This window comes from Drosophila novamexicana, unplaced genomic scaffold (assembly GCF_003285875.2).
Source record: "Drosophila novamexicana strain 15010-1031.04,08,12 unplaced genomic scaffold, DnovRS2.1 tig00000121-arrow-pilon, whole genome shotgun sequence".
Classification (NCBI taxonomy): Eukaryota; Metazoa; Arthropoda; class Insecta; order Diptera; family Drosophilidae; genus Drosophila; species Drosophila novamexicana.
The window spans coordinates 2,361,144-2,385,568 of NW_020824773.1; the positions used below are offsets into that span (position 1 = coordinate 2,361,144).

At 38.2% G+C, this 24,425-nt stretch overlaps 3 protein-coding genes across 5 annotated transcripts; 1 reads left to right on the plus strand and 2 right to left on the minus strand.

Moving 5' to 3' along the window:
• Positions 1 to 786: 786 nt before the first annotated feature.
• LOC115757998 lies at positions 787 to 7,331 on the plus strand. Of its 3 annotated transcripts, none has more exons than XM_030698492.1 (7): positions 787 to 878; positions 3,469 to 3,686; positions 4,370 to 4,511; positions 4,635 to 4,777; positions 4,838 to 4,994; positions 5,792 to 5,906; positions 6,029 to 7,331. In XM_030698492.1, the coding sequence occupies exons 2-7, from the start codon at positions 3,638 to 3,640 to the stop codon at positions 6,155 to 6,157; spliced, it is 735 nt and encodes a 244-aa protein (XP_030554352.1). In that variant the 5' UTR covers positions 787 to 878; positions 3,469 to 3,637; the 3' UTR covers positions 6,158 to 7,331. The 3 variants fall into 3 exon arrangements, with proteins under 3 accessions (XP_030554352.1, XP_030554353.1, XP_030554351.1); XM_030698493.1 differs by having other exon boundaries at positions 803 to 878; positions 3,466 to 3,686; XM_030698491.1 differs by lacking the exons at positions 787 to 878; positions 3,469 to 3,686 and adding an exon at positions 3,724 to 3,817.
• A 13,484-nt stretch (positions 7,332 to 20,815) lies between these two features.
• On the minus strand, positions 20,816 to 21,586 carry LOC115758066 (trypsin alpha-3-like). The gene has a single exon (XM_030698580.1). The coding sequence runs from the start codon at positions 21,584 to 21,586 to the stop codon at positions 20,816 to 20,818; it is 771 nt and encodes a 256-aa protein (XP_030554440.1).
• A 1,093-nt stretch (positions 21,587 to 22,679) lies between these two features.
• LOC115758067 (trypsin alpha-3-like) lies at positions 22,680 to 23,495 on the minus strand. Its single transcript, XM_030698581.1, has one exon. It carries the CDS (start codon positions 23,493 to 23,495, stop codon positions 22,680 to 22,682), a length of 816 nt encoding a protein of 271 aa, XP_030554441.1.
• Positions 23,496 to 24,425: the final 930 nt, after the last annotated feature.

Consider the following 24,425-nt stretch of genomic DNA (forward strand, 5'->3'; position numbering starts at 1 on the left):
ATAGCGAGAGCGTGACAAGGAAAACAAAAGGACACACGTGTAAATTTCGACACTTGAGTCGAAGTGACGCCGTTGTCTGCTGTTCCTGTCATTGTTGTTGCTGTAGGTTTGTGTTGCGCAAATATAAACAACAAATATTTTACAAACCAAAATGAAATTATTATTAGGAACAATTGTCTAAGGCTTATTGGCTTATTGACGAGGCCATCAGTGGGCCAGATAGCTGCAACTAAATCTTATCGCTCGACAGGAAATTCATTGGCTTTGGCTTATTCAATTAATTAAGTTAAAGAGTCCGGCAAATTATCAGCTCTTTATAATAAATCAAGTGCATGCAGATGATAAGAACAATACAAAATAAAAAAAAATAAAATTAAAAGAAAAAGCAAAAAATGTAGCTTGATTTGTGCTTAGGCAGCGAGCGCATCAGCTGCGTTGATTGGCTTATCAAATGCAGCTGTCCACACAAAAACACACACTAAATAAAAAAAAAGAAGGGAACAACAACAATAGCAACAACAACAGCAACACGAGCGTTGGCAACATGCAAATACCTGTTGTTTCAGTGTTGCCAAGCGCAGCTGTCAACATTTTGCCATGTTGCCAGCAACATGCACGACGAGTGCCCAACGAACGCTTGGCGCTTGCCATTCGTGCGCCAACGAAGCTGCTCGCGGCGGGTGTGATGGGTGTGACGGGGTGACGCCCGCTGCTGCTGCGGCTGGCTGCTGCTGGCTGCTGCTTGCGTAGCTGCTGTTGCTGCTGCTTCTTCAGTACATTTTTGTTACTCGCACGGCGAACAACGCGGCGCGCTTGCGTCTCTACAGCTGCTCTCAGAACTTGGCAAAGTGAATTGAAATTTTGTGATCGTCGCGCAGGTGTGGACGCTCTCTAGCTGTAAATGCAATCAAATTAGGCAATGACAACTATATTATTTCCAAAAAAAAAGAAAGCACAAAAGCAGCCACTAAATTTGAAAATACGTATATAAATAAAAATAAAACAAAATGTATATAAAGTAAAAACCTGATTTCTGTGCCGGCCGCATGCAGATCGCATCGCATCGGCGGGCGAGAGGCTCGTCCGACTGCATTTTTTTGTATCTTTGCACTCTTTGCGTCACGTGCTGCCCCGCCCAGCAGTGCGCCCCGCTGGCGCGCACTTTCAAGGCAAATGCAATTTGCGATCTGTCTCAAAAATAAGACTCGCTCAATTTCAATTTCAATTTCATGAATTTTTCTTCTCTTGATTTAACCGTGTGGCATTCGATTTTTGTTCCTTGTCTTCTCATTTGGGATCTTTTTTAAGTGTTTTGTTTTCCTCCGTTTGTCAATTGAGGCAACAACAGCTGATCATTGGGCATTTAATTGGAAAACACAAAAGTCCATTAGATTTGCTCGTTTCAACTTGTTGTATAAGTAGTCGACGGTGTTGTCGTTCTTGTTGTTGTTGTTATTGAAGTTGTTGTCGTTGAAAGTATCTATTAGCATTTCAGCTTTTAGCTAAGTGATAATTTCTTTGACCCAAAGTCAATGCCGTTTGCTATGCCTCTGTCACACGACTTTTCCACCAACTGAAGTCGCTTTCAAACGAAACGCAACGCAACGCTAAGCATGAACTGACCTCAGACAATATGTTTTTTCTTCTGGTATTCGTTTACAATTAATCGAATATAAACAAAACCCGCTTTCGGAAACTATCAGAGGCTGTGGCAAATGTGCCAATTGGCTGGCATTTATTTATTTATGGAGCACTAAAAGTGCTTAAAGCCAGATAACATAACAACAACTACACACACACACGCACACACGCACATGCAGCCCGCATCAGAACTGTAAAACTGAATCGAAAAAAAAAAACAAAGTAAATAATAATTTGGCACAAAAACCAACTGCAAAGCAAAATCTTTTTTTTTTCTTCTTTTTCTTCTTTTTTTTTTTTTTTTTTTTTTGCATGTTTCTTTTGCATATTCGCACGCCTACGTTATATCGCTTTTCTGCTCGTAGATAGGCTGCAGTCAAGAGTTTTTCAGTGAGGCATATCGACTATGGAATCAAGTTTGGCAATATTTCCGAATTTTTCAAATTTTGAAATTTTCAAAGCTCAAAGTATTCAAATTAAATTAAATGAGAATTACCTTTTTCATTATATTCATTGAGTTCTTAATGACTTAATTGAGGATCTTTAATCAGGTATAAGTATTCTTTGCAGCATTTTAATTGGAATACAATTTATAATATTTGCATATTACAGTTACAACATATCAACATTTGCATACTTAGTATATAGCCCGTATATAATTAACTTGTATAATGCAAATGGCAATGCAACTTTTAATGTGACTTTTACATATTAATGATAAATGTAGCTTAGGGCGTAATTTACACAAGTCTTTAATTATATGTTTATGCCACGGAACTAATAAAATTAAATTTATTCCACCTTACACTTAAACTAACAACATGTATATTTTCTTTTGTTTTTTACTTTTATTTTTATTTTATATATTTTCTCTCAATTTAATTTAAATTCTCATTCAATTAACTCAATTCAATTGTAAGCATTCAATTCAAATCTAATTAATGAATTATTCTTCAATTATTCCCCCAATTTCCGTGTAGTAACTTTTAACTATCTAAGTGCTTAGCGTGTCGGAAGTTAAATTGATTTGAATATAAAACAAATGTAGAGCGCATTGTACTTTGCACCCTTTTACTCTCCGACAAGACCAAATCAAGTTTTCGAATGCTCTCACTTATTCACGTTGTATACAATAAAAAGTAGCCAAAAGATCCACAACAAAAACCAAGTGAAGAACCCAAACAAAAAACATTGTCGCTTTCGGCTTTCGCTTTTCTTAGATTATATTTTCTTTCTTTTTTGTTTGTATATTTATAGAATTTGTTGCTCTTGTTTGAGAATTTTTGTTGAAGTGCGCCGAAAGATCTTAATTTGCAGTGAAATAATTAATAAGGCTCATAAAATGTCACAATTTTCGCGGTATTCATGTTGAAATTTCAAATTAATAATTAATTGATAAAGAATAGAAAATAAAAGCCGAATTCGACATACTCTTACGTTGGCTAACATCAACAAAAATTGGTTAAAAAAAAGGTTGCGTTTAAAAAAAGAAACTATATTTAGACATTATATTATATTTATTTAATATTTTCATATTTAAAAAAATGTATATGTTTATAAAGTATAATTTAAACGGAAGCATGATTAGCAATAATTTGAAAAGTAAAAGATCAGATCGTCAAACAACCAATTAATGGACATTTTTATTGCCTAACACACTTAACATGAAGTCTGAAATACTCTTGGTCAAAGTATAAAATGTCTTGCACTCAATATTTTTGCATTTGAGGCGTATTTGTAGCCATTTGTAGCTTTTGCCAGTTATATCTTTTCTCTTGATTTATCAGTACATTTATTTTATTTTTTCTCGTCTTTCTTTTCAAGTAGTTGTCGGCTGACGTCACACGTGCGAGCTTAGTGCAAATGACGAGAGCAATAACACGGTAAAGCGTGCAAAACAGTGTAAGCTGGAACAAAAACTAAAGAAATAAAGAAAAAAAGAAAAACACAGAGCAGAGATATAGAAAACATAGGCAAATCGCAAAAGAAAAACAAAATGCATCGAAGCTGTTGCTATTTGACGTGGACGACGCTGCTGCTGGCGGGTAAGTGCAAAATATGGCCTGACTCTGGGCAAAACTGCAAACGCATCAGAACATGAATCTGGAACTGATTCTGAGTTTACGTCCGAATCCAAATCCGAATCCGAGCTTGAGTCTCTTATCGGTGCGATCAGGTGAGGCTTGTCAGTCAGTTTAATTGGCAGCTGCGTGACTTCCGCCACACGGGCAATAGATGCACTGGGCAGGGCAAGAGATAGGAAAGTGACGGGGAGGGGGGTGGGGGGCAGCGTATACCAAAAACCGAAAAGTTTAAATTTATGAAATGCCAATTTCACTTACGCCCAACTTTATTACCCCTGACGCACATTTGCAACTTTGTGTTGCAGCTGGCAGAGCTCCATGAAAGAGCGAGTGAGTGTGATAGAGAGGGGAGGGAGACAGACAGCTGACTGTGCACTTGTGTGTGTGTGTGTGAGAGAGTGTGTATGTGTGCGTGAGTGTGAGAGACTCAGTGGCGCCAAGTCTCAGATTGCCTTTTAGCTTTCAAGTTGAGCACTATCCACTGTTTGTTTGCCTGTTTGTTTATTTGTCTCCTTCTGCACCTACCCCTCCCTCCCCGCTCCCCGCACACCCTTCACCAAGTGACTCTCTGTTTCTCGCCCCAACCTTTTGTTACATTTTTGTACTCGAATTTCGCAACTGAAAATGTGCATTGTGCCAAACAGCGTTGCTGATGGCGGTCGTAAGGTCAGAGGAATGCGGCCAGGAGGAGTTCACCAAGTGCGCCGAACCACTTGAAATGCTGCATTTAACGTCGGAATTTTCGATTGGCGCTGCCAAGAAGGACGAATTGGATAAACTTTGTCAGTAAGTTGTAGTTGCCCGAATTGAAACAATAGCATTAACGCCGTCATGTCTGTTATCCATGTCTAATGTCCCAACAACACCATCTACTTGCACTCCCCTCATTCCTCTACCCCGCATTCACAGTGAGCTGCGAAAGGGCGTCCGCTGCATTCAGAGCTATACGCGTCGCTGCATGGATCTGCAGCAGCGGAACCAGTTCAATAAGCTCTACCATGGCACCAACCAGTTCATCCGGGATCTGTGCAACAAGGGCGAGTTCCAGGAGGGTGAGTCCACCAAATAATGCATCCATTTCCAGAGCCGTGTCTAAGTCTTGTGCCACACAGAGTATCTGAAGCATGCGCCCTGCTCGGAGATGGCCAAAAAGGATTTCGAGGTGTGCGCCAATCGCTACAAGGAGACAATGGTCTTTCTCAAGCCCAACAAGAACCAGGAGACTCCAGAGAATGGCACTCTAAACGAGAATATTAAAACCATTTGCTGGTGAGTGCAACACGTGATGCGACTCAGCATATTTGTTTTTGTAATGCTCAGCTCATTTGGCATTCACTTTTTATCAGCTTTACATGATCTAGTCGCTGATAATCCGCCTATAAAAAATAAAACCTGTTTGCCAGCAGCTCACTTGCGTCTTAGTTCAACTTTTTTATGATTTCAATTCATGTTTGTTCTGTTAAGCTTGTTTGATGTGCATAATATCCATTGGACACCATTTTGATGGAGTTTGAATATGAATTGAAAACTAGTTCACCTTGAATCGGTATAAGTAATTTCTTGCAGCTTGATTAAGAACTGTGTGCGCTATACAATTTAATGGCCTACATTTATTTGATGTGCAATGTTACGTGTTCTTTTCTTAATGGTTTCTTATAAGATTTAAACAAAAATATTGAAGTCTCTATAACCTTTCATTACTCAAAGCTAATCAACTATTTGAATATTTCTTAAAGTTGCTAATTGTGTTGGAATACTTCTAGTGTGCTTGAGATGCACAGATAATATCTCATAGATATTTACACGCAGTAGTTGGGTTAAACGTTAAATATATACCTAAGCTTGAGTACAAAAACGATTAAAATAATGCGTAACAGCTGTTTATATTTTAACATTTTAATGTTTCTGCCAAAGATGATAGAAAAAAGCTCTTCTGAAATTCAGATGAACGTAGTTAATTCTTATAATTATTTAATTATTCGTTTAAATTCTTATGTTTCACATCAAACTATTTTCGCACATGAAAGAATAATTGAATTGTTTAATTTCTGTTTTATCATCAATAGTTCTATAAATGAGTTGGTGGATTGCTCGGAAAATGCCGCTCGCAAGATTTGTGGCAACGATGCGGCCAAGTTTACACGAGAGCTGGTCGACAAATACGCAAATAGCTTAACCAAGGTGAGTTTGGATTGCAACAAAAAACAATAATAATCATAAGCTAAATAAGTTCAGTCTCTCAGTCTCGGACTGTAAAAACTTTCAACTAATCAAGAAATCTTTTGCTTGTCTATCTATCTCAGATCTATTGCGAGGACTTCACACGACATCCGCATATATGTCGCGATGGGGAAGGCGATGGGGCTAGCGCGATAAATCGCAACAGTTTCGGGATGCTCGTATCTGTGTTGCTGCTACTGCTGGTCAGATAGATGGACAGGGTTGCCACCAAACACAGTTAAGTTCTGTTTTTCAATCTAGCGGAAAGCCAACAAAATACACACAACCACAGACCCACACACACATAAATATAATTATACAATAGTTAAGGTTTCTAGAACACAATGGTACAGCGTTAAAAGGTGCCAGTCCCCCCTACTTCCTAAAAAACAGAAAGAAAACAACCAAAAACCAATATTTCGGCAATTTCTTATACATGTTATTTGTTGCATAAACTTGCGGGCTTTGTTTAGAGTTGCCAATCACAAAAATGAGTGTGCAAAAGAGTTGTATAAGTGTAGTCTACTTATAAAGTAAATGTAATAGCTAAGCGTATAGTCAGTGTGTACACATACTCTATAATAATATATATATATATATATATATATATGTAACTGTACAGTTGCAGCAGGTTAAGTAAGTTGGAAAGTCTTCATAGGAATATAGGTTAGTGTCTACAAATATGTTGAATGTTTCTTCTAGAGGATAGCAAATGTTGTTGGCAGTTGGCACTCAAAACAATAAGTGCAATAATATGTTAATGGAGCTGTCACAGGTTCTCAAAAGGCAAAAATATATATAGCATATGTATACTATAAATTTAGTTATAATTGATTTGGCTAAGTGTGTTGCCTTCGTATCTAGTTGGAAATCAGCAATTGTGAGTTCAATTCTAATCAAATATTTTAGCTAAAATTTCAGCAGCTGGAATACACACACATACACACACACGCACAATATAAACACGCACAATTTATATATAAAAAGAAAAAAACCCACACACACATATCGGCAATGAATTAAAGTGCATTTCTTAATGAATTTTATAATTATTTCTAAAAAGGGAATAGTTAATTTGCAACTACGTACATTATGTATAACTATTTATTCAAACTTTATAATAAAGTTGAGCACTTATTTAAAGACACCAAAATGTAAATATGCTAAAAATGTAACAAAGTTTATAAAAAGAAAAAAAGGTATAAAAAAAAAACGAAAAGCAAAACGAAAAAAATAAAATAATCAATATATGATAATGGCATACAAATATTACAAGCATTACAAAACAAAATGAACATTAGTGTAACTTAAAAAACTGTGAATATATTATAATTAAAGAGCAACATTTATTTTAAGCAAAAACTATACACAAACACACACACACACGCACACACCAAAAAAAACCCAACACACACACACACAACCACACGCAAAAAGTAAAAACAATAAAATGAAAATAAATTAACAAACCAAGACAAAAAAAAAACTGCACAAAAGCCGTGCCAAAATGCTTTTTACTGCAACGTGTTCCACAAAAAATGGCATGGCCAAGGGAAGGGTGACCGTAGGGTAGGGTAGGGTACACAGCGCATTTTAACCAAACCAAAGTACGCAACGCTCCTGCCGCACAGATATTCGGGCCTGGCGCTCGGAACTATGCCGCGCAAATATGCGAGCACATAAGCCGCGGGGCCCCAGTTGGACCGCCCATAATTTATGTTTATGCGCTCCCCTCATTAGAGCCAGCGGCTGGTGCTGCTGCAGCGGCGCCTCACTTGTCGCCAAGTAGCTAATTTATAGGGTTGCCACGCTGCTCAAGGGCAACTATGCAATCGGCGATCATAATTATCGAGGGGCAAAAGCGAAAGCTTTACGCTTTGACCATTTTGTGCACTAATAAATAATCGATATCTGTTTGCTTATTGGGCGTGGATCTGCTTGATTAAATTCTTGCGAGAAAAAAAAAACACGTTTGCTCTACAATACAGGCTGCGATTGGAAATCATCCCAATCGACTGGCTAGCTGTAGAATTGGAGGAGTCCGAGTGCGAGAAGATTGCGGAGGTCTTATCCAATCGATGTCGCAGATCGGCTAAATCACTTAGATTGGACTTAACTGTAGAATAAGTTGTGTTTGGTTTTTTCATATAAGTTTAATTTAAGTTGTTCTGGTTCCAAGAGAATATAAAGATTGTTATTCTCATAATAGTCGGAGCAGGCGAACTGATCTTTAACGTTTTTACTGGCGTCCGGGCAGGGACAAGTCTTCTTATTTTTCAGAGCTCAGTACACGCTCAGTTTCTTTTCAGTTATTTTCCTAATATCATTATTATTATGATTATTGTTGTTATTTTATTATAATTTGTATTATCATAAAATATAATGGGAACTTAATCTATCAAGAATCAAAAATCAAATTGATTTGCTACAGAGAAAAACCTTCTTTAAGAATTCATATTCTCTGTCAAGCATTGAATCGAATAAAGTAAGGTATTTAAATTAAAAATTTAAACAAAAATTCATGCAAAAAAGTAGGAGTAGTAAATAGCGAAAAATTCCCAGAAAAAACCCTACTAACTTTTTTTTAACAGTTTTACGTATGTATGTAAAGTATGGTATGGTATGGTAAATATCCAGATGACATGAACAAAATGATTTCCTAGTCAAATAGGTTTATTTATAGCTATGGTTAGTCTAGGAGGAACAGAGAAGTCCATATTTCAATATTGAAGTTTATTAAAATCAAATATTTAAAGCAGGCGTCAAAAATGTATAAGCCAAACTTTATTAAAGACCTTGTCAAGAAAGAAAAACTGTTAAAAACGAAAACGAAACATCGTGTTGCTTTTCGCAAATAAATTTCGTTTTAAAATTCGCACAAGTCGCCCTCCACTTTCCGCACAGCAAGCTAAATATTCGGTTTGAAATGCATAAACCATATTGGTTATCAGGCTAAGCCATCAACTCTTTGCGGAACGCAAAATACCTGAGTTACCTCGTATTTATAGTCAAAGCCGAACAAAGACAGCTTTTTGGAGAGCATCAAGAAAGATATTTTCATTAAAACTCAAACAAAGAAAACGCTGATTAATTTCAGCAATCAATTGTAGGAGGATTCGCCCGTATTCCAAGTATCATGCATATGATTGCTAGAACTCAAGCAGCTTCTTTTTAATACGGCAACGGTAAAAGGTGCACGGCATCAGGGGTCAGGGGTCAGCCGAAAATGCATTGCAATGAAAGAAGCTGTGAAGTTGAAGTTGTTTGCAATTTCCAATGCCAAAATTGAGCAAATCAATATGGAACGGTGAGGAGCAGTGACTATTACCTGCTGGCAGGCGAGACTCTGCAACTGTCCTGCAAATGCCTGCGAATGCAGCTCAAATATTTACGTTCCATTTAAAGTGGCCGAAACAACAGCAACAAGAGCAGCAGCAACAACAACCACAAGTTTGTGCTGCTGCTGCTTGACCCACACATACACACACACACACACACACACACAGCACACACTTGTACTTGGAGCCAAGCCATTTTCAACTTCATTTGTTGTGCAAATAGGCGAAATGCATTGCTGAATGCTCGGACAGAATACCTGTGAGTGTGTGTGTGTGTGTGTTCGCCTGTGTGTGTGTGCATTAATTTAAAGTCATATTTTTGACTGGTTCGGTGGCAACTTGAGCTATGCTGGCGCTCATAATGTTGTGCAGTTGGCTGCCCAAAGCAATTTCTGAGTTGCTGTATGCTTGAGGCAAAGCTACTAAGCTACTCGTGGCTGTTGTTGCAGCCACAGCAAATGTTTCCTACACTCACTAATTTTTTTTTCTTTTTTGAGTTTTTGTGGTATGTTTTAATTTATTGAAATATCTTTGTGGTAACGGCAAGCGGTAAGTGCCAAGGCTAGCAGAATGTATGCTGAACTACTTGAATTGCAGCAGCCCGAAAATGTCGACGTTTAATACTCTACAAGGCCAGCTGCCTGCAAGTGCATTATGTCCATTCATGCCATCTATACTGTCTAGATACTCTCTTCACTGTCTGGCAGCTTAAGCCAAGCTTTTTTTAATCCATTTTAAGCGGCAACAGAACGATTACAAATTGGTTCGTTTTTGTTTTTCACATTTCTGCTGCGACTAATCTGCAATTATGTTTTACATAAAAAACGTATCACATGCCGCGCCAAACAACAACAGCAACAAGAACAACAAAAGTTTTTACTTTTTTGGAAAGTTTTGTCGAGTTTGTTAGACTGTTGGACTCTCAACTGGCTGCTTGATTGTTTGCTTGTTGTGATAGTCATGAAAAAGCGAGAGAAAAAAAAAATACAAAATATTAAAACTACCAAAACCAGCTGCAACAGCAGCAGCAGCAACAGCGTCAACTGTCAGTTGCACAGTTGGGCAACGGGGCGTATGTGTGCTTTTTGGTAAGCGAAGCAGTTTCTATTGTTGCCATAACATCGTGTACAAATCAAAGTTAATTAGAGAATGGCACACGATTACAGACGATTGTAGATTGCAGTCGGCAGCAAGTTTGGTCACATGGCAAAACTTGTGCACAAAACTCGCATTGTTTTTGTACAATTGTTGAGCATTTAGAATAGCTTTAACTCTCGTTTAACTAACCACATTACTATCTCTTATTGATGCCATTGTTGTTTACTAAACAATAAAAGCTATTTTAAGCATAGCTGAAAGCTAGAAGAAATTTTAGTTGTCAATGGCACCCTAGCAAGGGTTTTTTTTATTCTGCCACATTCTTGTGCTTAAGGCTAATTATTAATATTAACAACAATGATATCAGTAATATTGCATCAAATCAACATTAGATAAGAGTAACAATATAATTGATTAATAACAACGCTCGGGCAGAAATACCTTTAATATTTTATATAAAACAATTGCGAAAGTTACAGTTCGAATCTGTTTTTTAATTATAGGACAAAATTTGGTGAAAAGCTTACGATAGCCATTTTATATATTTTATGTATTTTTTCAATCAAAGCAGCAAAACTTATTCTTAGAGTTTTTATGGAGCCCGAGCAAGGACTCTTTTCATATTTTTTCTATATTTATTTTATATTTAATTTAACTGTTATTAAATTAATAATTTAAATTTAACCTGTATGAATAAATACTAACAAAACTTATTCCACAGTTAAGTCTAACATAATTCTACGTCTCTTTAGAATATGCCTAGACAGTCGAATTGGATGATTTCCAAGCACACCTAGGTATTTTTCCATACCTAGTAGGGACATTTTATTTCAATTCATTTTATTTTGCAATAAGTTTGCTTTATGTATAACTAATTGGAAACGGATGCTTTAATTGTTGTGCCCCAAATAATTGGAGCAGACAAGCCCAGCTTTGACTTAACGCATTCGATTTTTTTTAACCCAAAAAAGTAAGTGCTCGGGCAATTTCTAACATCGGAATCGAACAAAATGTTTTCCTTTCAATACGGTCTGCTAGGCTTTTAGAGCAATTCATTCGACAGGTATTTTTGCGCTTGTGCCCTACTCACTTGATACAGATCTTTGCCTGCCCCGCTGCTCCGGTCGCAACGCCAACGAACTGTCGTAAAATGTTGGCAACGATCAAAGCGAGCGGCGGACACTTGAAATCATTTGCAGCAGTTGAAAAGCTGAAACTGCCTTCAGTTATGGCACAGTGCGAGAGTCAAAGCCACAGCCGGCAGCAGCAGCAGGAGGCGCCACCGCTTTGGCACTACAGCTTGACACCTCGCCAGGCGACTCGGCAAGTAGCCCGCGGTGCCGGCGAGGCAGCCAACAAGTGTTTAGCATTTTGTTTTCAGTGCAATTAAAACGCGCTGCCACGCTGGCAGCACTCGAGTGTTGCCGTTGTCGTTGCCAGCAAATAAACAAGCAAACAAACAGCCACAAAAGACGCACACAAAGCCAACAGATCCAACAGAAACAACGGCCGCGCAACCCTCTTAAAGTTCCGTCGAGCGGTCTGCTACCCTCACCCTAAAATCTTCCAAGCGGGTAGATTATTCTCTAGAATTTATGGTTTTCTATTTTTTCTTTTAACGAGTGCAATACAGTTTTATATAATATATTAAATTAGTTTGAGGCTGATCGGTTGGTAAACAATTATATGTTCATACTTTCGCTTTCCACCAGCTTTCCACAGCTGCGGGTGGAATTTAACTAACGTTAAAACTTCAGACTAATGGAGCTTACGGCTTAAGATTTAACCTGATTCCACTTTAATTATTTGACTGAGGCTCACAATTCAAGGGCATACAAGTTATTATATTACAAATATAATAGGAAAAATATGTAGACTTTGCCCATTTTTTATAAATTATTGCATAAATTGTTTATGTGTTTATGCTAAAAGTAAATAAGATAGATAAAAAATATCTGCCGTTTATTAACAAACATTTCTAGTTATATAAGAAAGTTTTAAAGTTTGCCCAACTTTGATGGGTATTTTATATTCGAACTAAATTTTATATGTTAAATGAATCCAAATCTGTGCTAACTGTTATTTTTTAGCTGGCAGCGTGACATTTTTCGCATGCAGCTGCATCAAAAGGCGGCGAGGATGATGTTCTAAGTGCGCCTGGGGATATGCAGTGAAAATGGCATTTTAAACACAGGCGTATACGTAATTTATGAGCGGGCTGTTGAACTTGCCAGCCAAGCAGGCACAGCCAACAGCCTGCAGCCTACCAGCCAGCCAGGCAGCCAGTGGCATATGCTAATGCAACACGCTTAATATGCAATAATTGCAGTTTTTGCAACAATCAGCAAAAGGAAAGAGAGCCAGAAAGTTGAGTAAAAGAGCAGAAAATTTTAAAATTGCAATTTTGGCAGGCAAAGAAATGCTTTTGCACAAAACTAATTCAATAAAAACTTCCTGCAGAGCTAAATAAAAAAAAAAATAAGAAATAAAAATATATATTTATAGATGTGCATTTGGATCATATAATGTGCATGTAGGCATGGCTCGACAGGAGGCCTAAATACGCTTCAATTATTCAAAGCATGTAACTGATGAAGCAGAAATGCAGCAGACGAGACTCGGCCCCATAGAAAGTCTGAGTCAGTTTTAGTATTTTTGAGAGCAACATGTTATAGATATGCACATTTACCGCAAGTGCGTCAGTTTCACATGCGTGTGCGTGTGCATGTGTGTGTACGGACATTGCCTATTATGCTACCAAATGAAAGTGGTAATAAATTGGACAAGATGTTGCAATAAACCACACCACGACATGCCTTAGCAAGCTCAAATGCAAATGCAGCACATGCAACAAAAGCAACAGCAACAGCAACAACAGCAACAACAAACAGGCGCATAACCAAACGTGATTATCATGTACGCAATGCATTGGGCCAACAGCTGACGTGGCCGCTTGCAGTTCAACTTGCCAGTTTCGATGGCCTTCCATCGAATACTCGAAAACCCCAAGTCCAACCCAACTCTCCAGGTCCATTTATCGAGCCACGCCCACGCAACCGCAAGCAACAGCAGCTGCAGTGGCAGTGGCAGCCACTGAGGCAGCGGCAGCGACCAGGCCAGCAGCAGGTTGGCCATTTAATCTGGCCAAGTGACTTGAAATTGAAAGGAAAATATCAAAGTGAATATGATGACAGTGTGACAGGCCGAAACGACGCCTCTAAAACCCAACTGATTTTCAGCTCGAAAAGGGTTTTTACCCAAAATGGGCAATACTCGTGTTCTCTCAGCCAGATACAAATGCAATCATATTTGCGGACTCAATAGCTAAACGCCGCAAACCGTTAGCATTCTGTGTATAATTATTGGTTGCAGCATATTTCGGCTAACAGCAGGGCGGCAACCAGTTGAGAGCTTTTGCGGTAGCCGCTCAGCTGCGCTCTAAACCAATAACATGTATTTAATAGCAGCCATTTTATGTTGTGTGAGCATGAACTGTTTGAGAATTACTAGCAATATAGTTTGGGAAATCATATAGATTGCTCTTTGTGAACTACGCGCTTAAACTCATTGGGAATCATAAGCGAAAATTGGTGTGAGCCTTAGCGCAAGAATGCTGATTCGCCTGATTTATGTGAAGTTGTGTAATACTTTTCGAAGAGGAAATAAAAAAAACTTAAGTTTTTTTTATTATAACAATTTTTATTCATTTTTTTTTTTTAAAGCGTTTGTGTTTTATATACTGCAAGCTTCTTTGCACACTCTCCTTTGCACATATACAACAGCATCCTAATCCCAGCCTGGGATACAAGTCCTGTTGCTAAATTGCTTTTCTGATTTACTTAACCCCTCCATAATTCATATTTTTGCTCACCTTTTGGTTTGGTTTAATTTAAGAGACCTTTACTTGTTTCATTTCATTGTTTATTAAATTATCTTTGCACTTTTAAAAACTACAAATATTACCACTATAAATTCACTTGGTTGAAACTTTAGAAATTATTCCACAAGTTTGCGCATTTTGTGTTTAGTTGGAAATCTTAGACTGAAAGTTGGTCCAAGTTTACTTGAGACCATTATATCTTTAGTTTATAAGCACTTTAATAGTCCAAATATTGTTTTAGTAACCTCCAGACCTAACTTGATTAAAGCTAAAATTTAAATATTTATGAAACAATTGCTAGACGCATCATTAGGTTGTATACGTATAATTAAGCCGCACACACACACAAGCACACACACACACACACACAAACACAGGCACACACAGCAACAATTTGTCATTGCTGTTGAGCGAAATGTTGGATTCTCTGGCGACATTTGAAAAGTTCGAAAATAATATAATTTTCAACGCAATGGCAAACTAACAATTTCGACTCTGACGCTGAGACGGAAGAGCGCGCGCGCGCGCCCCAACAACTTTTGCCCAAGACCGAAAACTTTTTGGCTGCACTGTTGCAGCAGCGGTGGACTCGGATACCCGCACACACACGCCGACACACCCGCACACCCACACAAACACACATTGTAAAATATAAAGAAAGTTTTCTTAGCCTGGCTGGAAAACGCTGCGTTTTTGGCAAAAGGCGGCAGCAGCAGCAGCAGCAACAACCGCATCGACGTTGTCTTTGGGGAAATTAAACATTTTCTATTTGAAAAGTTTGCAACGTGAGAATGTGTGCGTATCCGTGTGTATTGTCACGGTATGTGTGCTTAACTGCGGCCAAAAGCAACAGTTGCCTGGCTACGCTGCGTTGCTTTACATTAGTTTCTTATCCTTAGACGCATTCTTTGTTCTCCGGCAATTGCGGAAGTCATAATTTTTACTAATTTTCGACTTTTGCTTGACAAATTTGGCTGCAAATTGCTGACAGATTTTTTTGGGGCACAAAGGTGTGTGGCATAAAGTTTACTTTAGTAACCTTTTGTCGCTGGTGGTCCTGGTCAGGGTCGCTACATTTGGCTCTGCCAGCTGCGCCCTGTTTTATGCAACACTTTTCAACTGTGTCTCTCGGCCGCTGGAGGCCACGATACCAAATGTCAAGCGGGCGCCTGTCATAGGTGTTGCATATTGAATGCCACAGCTACGGCTTCTGCTGCTGGTGCTGCTGCTGCTGCTGCTTCCATTGCCAAGTGCACCCCAAAGTGCATGCAAATATTTTTGTCAACGATTGTTTTGTTGCCACCTAAAATGCCGGCCTGCGACTCGTAACTGTAAACAGCGCCCAGGGTCGTCCTTGCCGCTGATGTTGCCGTTGAGTAATTGCTGTGCCACTGAAAATTGGCAACATTTGCAACAATGGATTGCATGGCGAGTGGCACGTCTATTGGCATAAACTGCATACACAATGAAGGCGACCAAGAAATTGGGGGAGTGCTCAATTTTGAGATTAAGTTCTCCAATCAGCGTACCTTTTGAGAACTAACTAAATAGTAATGCGATATTTACATAGATATTTCTTATTGAATAGAGCTTATTTTTATTGTTCTTCCAACTGCATTTGTGGCATTTGTGTTGCCTTCAAATCAATGACAGACGATCAAATTTCAAAATGAAGTCTACTTTTTATTTCCCAATCAATCTCTGCGATCACTTTATACAACCAACCTTTTCTTACGGTAGACTATACTGTAGAATAAGTTGTATAGGTTTTTAAAATTAAATTTAATAAGATTGAAAATAAAACAAATTACCAAAATTAATAAAATAAAATTATTCTACATTTTTAAATATAATCAAAAAATAAAAAATCACATTTCGCGGTTCAAGATATCATGCTTAAAACGTAAAGAGTCAATTCCTCCAGTTGTTCGACAATATACAATATACCCTAAAGTTTTGGGCGCTTCTTGTTAAGTGATCCACTTGTCACACAACTCCCTACAACAAACATCTGAATACAGGGTATAAAAACCAACAGTGTGCAAAGTCAAATCAAAGCAATCATGTTTTTGTCAATGGTCAGTTTGTGTCATTTGGCTATTACACCCGACACATTTACAAAAACAACAAGTAAGAGGTTCGAGTCGGGAGCTCCCGACTAGGGCATACCCTGAAACCTCTTCTTCCAACATCAAATGCATATAAATATTCTATTTTAGAAGCTATATGTTAAGTTTGGTGACTCTAGCTCTTATTATTTACCAAAATTGCCCAAAAAACAGGATATCGACATCGATTTTTATCGATTGCTTGGAAACGGAGGAAACAAACTCGATCTGCGCGGGAGCCAGGAGCACCAGGAGCATCTAAAGTCTCTAGCTCTTATAGGTTCTGAGATCCTTGCGTTCAACATACGGACGGACGGACAGACAGACGGACATGGCTAGATCGACTCGGCTATTTATGCTGATCACGAATATATATGTATTCTTTATGGGGTCGGAGATGCTTCCTTCTGCCTGTTACATACATTTGGCTTTCGCACAAACACAATATACCCTTATACCCATTTTTAATGGGTTCAGGGTATAAAAAAAAAACCAAAACCAAAAAAATAATATAAAACAAAAGACTCTCGAGATACAAAAGAGCAAATAACTGAATCAATCCGAAAACATCGAAAAATACCAAAAGTAAATGGAAAATAAATTTCTCACCATTGATGGAATGCAATACGACACGTTGCCATTCGACACTTTTCTGAAATTTTATTTACTTTTTTTCCTTTTTTTTTTGTGCACTGTTTCTCTGCAGCCATTATCAAATAATTCAGTTGTAATCTATTTTAATCTGTCGTGCTGTGTGTGCCTGTGTGTGTGCACCGGAAAATCATTGGGAAAATGTTGCTACAGGTTGACTGCTTGTATTACCAAGCGCAACCGAATGCGCTATGAATTCATTTATTTCACCATTTTACTAAACAGTATGCAGCATTAAATCTGCGAAACAGATACAAGCACACACACACACACACACACTCGTAAATACACGGACACACACATATGCATAGCATATTCGCATTGATAGAGCTGTCAAAAAATATTTGCTTTACGCATTTTTTCACAACGTACTCAGTGCATGAGCCGAAATATGCAGCTGATTAAATGCACTCAAAGCGGCTTAGTGTAATGGACAAATCTAAACGGAAAAACATTTATTTTCTTTTTTGCGGTAGCTTAAATTATAAAGTATCATTTGGCCACGAATTAAACAAGCGCACCGACTTTAAATATGTTATCAAATTAAGCCGCTGCCGCTCAGCATTTCAATAAAGAAATTTTATCGCCAGCTGTATTAAAAGTAACCGAAATAAGTATTAAATGTATTATGAATGTATTATTGAATGTATTATGCCATAATAAATAAATAAATAAAATATACTTGAAAAAATAACGGCGCGCCACCCTGGTCAAATGCTGCGGCGTAGTTTGAACCAGCGACTCGGCAATCGCCAGACCGACGCGCAGACACCTAAGCCACGCTCACTTTATCGTCACATTCGCAGAACACATTTGAATTGCTTTGCTTTTTGCAAATGCATTTCAAGCAAGCTTTGACAACCGTTTTTCGCCACTTTCAAATAGAATTTTTCATTTTCTTAGTGCTTAGTGCAATTAGTCGTTGATTCAGACTGTATTATAAATTTCACTTATTAGTATTACTCACCGGCAAAGATCTTGACTTGTCCTTCAAGTTATAGATATAACTTATTACCTATTTTCCGGCCGATGTCATACAAACTCTGTCACAGTTTTCCACTTTTACAGCTCCATCACATAAGAGAAATACACATAAGGAAAATATCCAGCTCTTACGGTTCGGGTCAGTTAGTCAGAAAATACTAATGGATTGCAGCGCTTAATAAGACAAATTAAACTATAATATTAAAAGAAAATGTATTCACAAGGCGACACGCATTCCCAGCTGCAAGGCGATAAAGTATTTGCTGTTTACAATTCGCACAAGCGAGATACATTTTCCTAAAAGATACAAAAAATAACAATGTTAAATCAAATAAACTGAAAGAATTGCACACATATTTTGACCAAAAAAATAATAGATATATATATTTATTTATCTGCGGGCATTTATTCAATATTCCCAACAGATTTCTGAGCTGCAATTGTGTTTGAGGGCATTCCGAAGATTGAATCTTTTATGTGATGTATGCAATAAATATGCAGTAGTTCATATTTATCCATATTTGAAGCCTCTTCCTCTTATTTTTGGCATGCTACACTCGCGCACATATCATTATCAGATGGAACAAATGTGTTTGCCTCTGCGACTGACCTCAGGCTCTGCACTCAATGCGGTCAGCTTGGCTCGGCCGCCCTTCTGGCCCCCTAGTCGACGTGATGTGCAGCAAGTGCTATGCAAATGTGGACAGTTTCGGTGTCCCTTGCATTATTCATTCCTGTTCGCACTTTGGCAGCTGGTTCGATTCGAGCGGCGCCTGCGGGCCATGTACTCAAGTTAATTAAAGTTTGTTTTTCTTGTACGAAAAGGACACTAAAATGTCACCCAAAAAGCCAAAGACAAATCGCTGTAGCTGTTCGCCTAGTGCTGATATATAGCGCGGTTGTTGCCCATCATTTATAAGCCCCACAGTTGCATTCATTTGTGTGCAACCGCGTAGCAGGTAATCAAGTTGCAGCAGCACCTGCAGCAGCATCACGACACCGCGCTTGCCACATATGAATCTGTTAACAGTAACCAGCAACTGCCAACTGGGCTAACAGCTACAAAGATTTTGCTTAGCTTTTAGCGCAAATTGAAAAATGTTTTTTTTTTTGTTAAGTTTTCATTGGCCATTTGGGCAGCTTCTTTGCAGCAGCCGAGCAGCCAACGACAAATATGGACAGCAAGCGTCTGCCGCAGCTGGCATAGAGACATTGGCACAAAGCCGTTTTCGACCATTTATCAGTTCTATGTTATTGGCAAAAAAAAATAAATAATGAAAAAAAAAAAACATTTTCGGACACACCGAAGTTTAAATTCCCTGACATATGGTAAAAATAAATATATTTTGGAAGAAAAATGAAGCTAGTAATTGCTGGGTTTGGTCGAGAATTCTTGAAAAATCAAAAACAAGATCTTTCAATTCGATCGATAATACAAATGATAACTATTTGGTCGATTCCGTCATATTCCCAAAAAACAGAAAGACAGATAGATCATGACAATAGAAGAAGGAAACAAAACATGGAAAAAAAGACTCGGCCGTTGATACCGATTAAGAATATATATGCCTTACATAATACGTGATGTCTTCTTCTAAACTTTACAAACTTCATTGCAAAATTATAATACCCTAAGAAAAGGTATAGAAAAACGAGAAGAAACCAAAGCAAAGCGAAGGCTGAAAGCCAGCAACGAGAACAAATGCAATAAAATGCAATGTTTCTATTACAACGATTTACGTTCCACACACACTACAACACAAAGCCTTTTTTGTGTGTGTATGTGTGTGTGGGAGTGTGTTGTCGTCATGCTTTCAGCTAGCAACTGCCCCTTCTGCCCCTCTCAATAGAACACTCTGAGCATTTCGCGTGCTGCAACATTTTTATTGCTTCGAACAAATTTTGGGCGGCCAACCAAATGTTAGCAAAGTTTCACGGGTTGTTGTCCTGACTACCCATTGTCCTTGTTGTTATTGTTGTTGTCGTTGTTTGTTAACTAGCGCAACTTAAGATAAGCAGCTTTCTGTTGTAGTTGTTGTTGTTGCTATTGCTGGCCACTCACATTTATTTTCTTTTGGCAATTTTAATTGCTGTTGAACTTGGTGTTGGCTCCAACGGCAACAACATTAATGACAGCAATTACAACAACAACAATAGCAACAACAACAACAACAACAACAACAACAACATCGAGTCGTGTGTGCCATATATTTGATTTAACTTGTTGGCGCTAAAAGTTTACACAATATTTTGTTGCAGCGCGCAAATAAATTTATTTGGCCCTTTAAAAACTATTGTGGGAATTTAGAGATTTGTGGCGCACATTATTGCAACAACATGAACAACAACACAGACTCGTAATATGGTTCAATTTATGGCATACTATTGCAATAATACGAAATTCTTATTTTTTTACAAATGCTCAATACAAAAATATAGAAATGAAATCCTAAAAGTACATTCAGTATAACTCTAAAAAAATAATAATACGGTCAAAATAAATATAAAAAAAAAATTAAATATTCTAAAAGCTATAGCTATAACTTATCTCTAAACCAAATATCAGTTTCACTGTTTGGTAATTCGTATCATAATTGACTTTTTCAAACTCTTGCTTAAACAAATAACTGTTTCGATACAACCCAATTGTAAAAAATTGTAAGTTACATTTCAACAACGCATTTCTTATTAAGCCGACTAGCGACAATTATAATCGAATTTAATATACTTTTGTTTCTGTGCATATTTTATTCGCATGCTGCAGCTTAAGGAGCATAAAAGAGTTGGATATAAGTTATTTCACTGAATATATTACTGAATGTTCTCGATGGTGTCCAGCAGCCAGTCATGAAAATGTGCAACATTGGCATAAACTCCTGGATATCCTGGCGTGGCGCAGCCCCTACCCCAAGAAACAACACCAACAAGTTCTCCATTATATACCAAAGGGCCGCCAGAATCACCATCGCAAGCATCTTTTAATTCTCCGGCAGCACAGATCATGTCCTCAGTGATTTTATAACCCATCATAGGATATTTGGTCAATGCGCAGATCTCATGGTCGATCATTTGAACCTTTACCCCATGCAAGTCTTCTGGGTATTCAAGGCCTATGTTGCCCCAACCTGTTACAAACGCGTCGGCTCCGTTTTCGGGAATTTCCGTGGCCAAGGGAATTTGTTGCACTAATGGCCCAAATTCAAGCGGATGAGCTAGCCGCACAACAGCGATATCATTATCGGTCGTTTTTGGATCGTAAGCTGAATGGCTTACAATGGCGGCAACCTGCTCAAGCTGACCACCAGACAACTGCTGTGCGGATCCGGCCCGGACTGTCAAGTGTTCCTCAGCAATACCCACCACACAATGGGCCGCAGTTATAATGATATCCTCGCTGTAAATTGAGCCGCCACAATGAGGTGCGCTATCATTCAATATTGCCACCTGCCAGGGTGCATCCTCAATATTGATGGGCGTTCCATTTATAATGCGTGGCTGCAACTTCTGGAGGCACAATACTCGTGCGTCCGGACGCGCTGCCGTCGAGATCAACAGGACAAGTGGAGCCAAGTAGGTCTCCATGTTGTGGTAGAAGTATTTCTGTCAACATTGAGTCCAAGCCTCTCAGCTTTTATAGGCCCCTTCCGCTGGTCTAAGAACGAACGAGTCGTCACTCATTGCCAACATTGTCGAGTGTTATCTAAAATTAATTTTACTTCTACTTCAACACTTAAGATTTTTTACATTGTAAATCATAGGAATGCGTTTAGCTTGATATCCATTAATAATACCCTGTACTGATAATGTTTGCAAATAGAAAATTTTGACTATTAGCGACAAGCGTTACGTAAATAAAGATTATTAAACTTAAGTATGCTTTTGTATACACGCCTTCAGAAGAATTAGGAATTATGCCGTACAATATCGCATTGCAAATCTTAAACTTTATGACTAGTTAAGTTCGGATCAGACAACTATATAACATAAGTAGCTAAGAGATAAGCTAATGCTTAGAAAAAATTTCAAAATTGCTTTGGAATAAAAATATTCATTGGTAATAAAAAGATCTTACAGAATCTTGAAAATATCTTCTTTTTTCACTTTCGAGCAAATATTATTCTAGCAAAATATTATTAATATCCAACCATAATATAATATTGTTTATATATAAACAATCGACTGGAAATAGAATTACTGGACAAAGAATCGTGCTTTGGGCAACTCAGGTTTAAATTGTAAGCTGTTTCTTTATTTGTTTCATACTAAAATATAAGCCGTCCCCAGACCTTAATTACATTCACATAAAAAATAAACATAAAAATGAAGATAATTCTTAGACAGCGGGTTGAAGTAAGTTTAAAGAAGAGAAAGAACAAGGAATATGACTATAGAGCCAAGTACAAGGTAAATAACTGTGAGATTATGATCAGATATAAAGTTTATTTAATTCATAATCAAAATATAAACATCTATAACAAAAGCACAAATGCAGTAAGGACTCATGAGAATAGCAGAGAAAAAAAATGTTAAAATGCACATTTTTTATTGGAGCACTGGGGAAGGCTATTAAAAAAGCGATCTAAGCAAAGTCAGTATAACAAAATATACACACATACATTGGGTATACAATAAAATACTACAATTTTATACATTGAAACCTTTTTAATTCATTTGCTTAGACAGGTAGTTGCTCAGTTGTATAGTTATTTTCGAGCTCTGCAATCGCCGTCTGTAGCCATTTATTAAAATATGCAACATTGGCATAAACTCCCGGATATCCGGGCTTGGCGCATCCCTCAGCCCAAGAAACAACGCCCACAAGTTGAGCATTAGATACCAGAGGTCCGCCAAGGTCATTACCGCATGCGTCCTTGCCCTGATCGGTGGCGCAGATCATGTCCGCGGTGATTTCCCAACCAATCAATGAATATTTGGAGAGAGCGCAGTTCTTGCGATCAACGATTTTTAGGCTTACCCCATGCAATTCAGTTGGGCGAACACATTCCCTTCTCACTTTGCGAACACCCCAGCCAGAAACATAAGCATCGGCTTCGTGCTCAGGACTTTCTTTTGCCAACGGAATTGTTTGAACCGAGGGTCCAAGCCGAAGCGGTCGAACCAACTTCAAAACGGCAATGTCATTTTCATGGGTCTCGCTGCCGTAGAGCTCGTGGATCCTGTAATCATCCACCTTCGCGAGCTGCCCTCCAGAGTTCCATTTCGTGGAACCAGCTCGCACTGTCAAGTGTGCAATGGACAGTCTGTCCCTCAAGCACTCCGCAGCTGTTATGATAATATCTTTACGGACGATCGAGCCACCACAAAAATGTTCGCTATTATTCAACAAAGCCACCTGCCAGGGCGCAGTTGCAATGTCAATTGGTCGGCCATTCACAATGCGTTGATGCCATGGGAGCCCCCATATAAAAGTTGCCTCCAGGAGAGCTGCCTTTGAGAGTAGCAGGACAAGCAGAGGCGTATAGATCCACATCGTAAGCTGGAACTTCTGTTGAAACGGAGTCAAAACTTGCTGCTTTTATAGGCCTTTCTTTTAATCAGCCAGCTGACAGTGCCTGATTTATGGGCAATGTTTTAGGAGCTTATCGGAATTGACTTTTCCGACTTTGTTAGGTTTGTTTTAATTGTAATTTTTACCTTGCAGTTAAGCAAATACTTAGCTTTCAAATAACCGACACGTGGTTTGACTGGAAATTACATAAATATATTTTTTTCCATGTTCCCTTTTTTTATTTTTTGGACACAGCACAAGTGAAACTCCTACGCCGTTCAATTCGAGCTCCGCCGTTTAAAGTATAAGCAAGTAGTCTATACATTTGTGGTACGTCAGTAAGAGTTATAGGTCTCCGGCATTCCGAAATAAGCTTTTTTTATTTTCTATCAGTATTTTCCGAGTTTCCGCTAAGAAAAGCGGCAGAAGAGTTGGGTAGTTCGACATCTTCTGGCAGAAATTCTTATGTTAAGTCCAAAACTTGTCGGTTTTAACGAACTGCAACTTTACATTGTAAGTTCCTATCGCGAATAACTTCCTCTCATTATTGCATTTTCCATTGACATTGAGTTTTGATACCACCAAGAGGATGGAATTGTCCCTAAATTGTCAGGAAAACCAACCAGCCAAGCCATATACGTCAGTCCCGTCAAAAACACGCATCCATATAAATATTGACCCAGAATTGGGTCTTAAGCCATAGCCCCAGATAGGTTCTCGTATTCGTTAATAAAGAATATTTAACTTGTTCGATACCTCGTATAAATTTAACCAAAATGACAATTTACCAACAGGGCCTAGCACTTGGGTATATGCATTTTATTTTCCTATTTGGACCTTGGACAATTCATATGCATCGGATAATAAGCACCGAAAGAAACCGAAAGAAATCTAAGAAACTGAACTTCTAAA

Coding starts and splice junctions, on each gene's coding strand:
- LOC115757998 (XM_030698491.1), top strand. CDS start 3,739: ATGAATCTGGAACTGATTCTGAGTTTACGTCCGAATCCAAATCCGAAT. Junction 3,818..4,369: donor TCTCTTATCGGTGCGATCAG/GTGAGGCTTGTC, acceptor TGTGCCAAACAG/CGTTGCTGATGGCGGTCGTA. Junction 4,995..5,791: donor AATATTAAAACCATTTGCTG/GTGAGTGCAACA, acceptor TATCATCAATAG/TTCTATAAATGAGTTGGTGG.
- LOC115758066 (XM_030698580.1), bottom strand. CDS start 21,586: ATGGAGACCTACTTGGCTCCACTTGTCCTGTTGATCTCGACGGCAGCG.
- LOC115758067 (XM_030698581.1), bottom strand. CDS start 23,495: ATGTGGATCTATACGCCTCTGCTTGTCCTGCTACTCTCAAAGGCAGCT.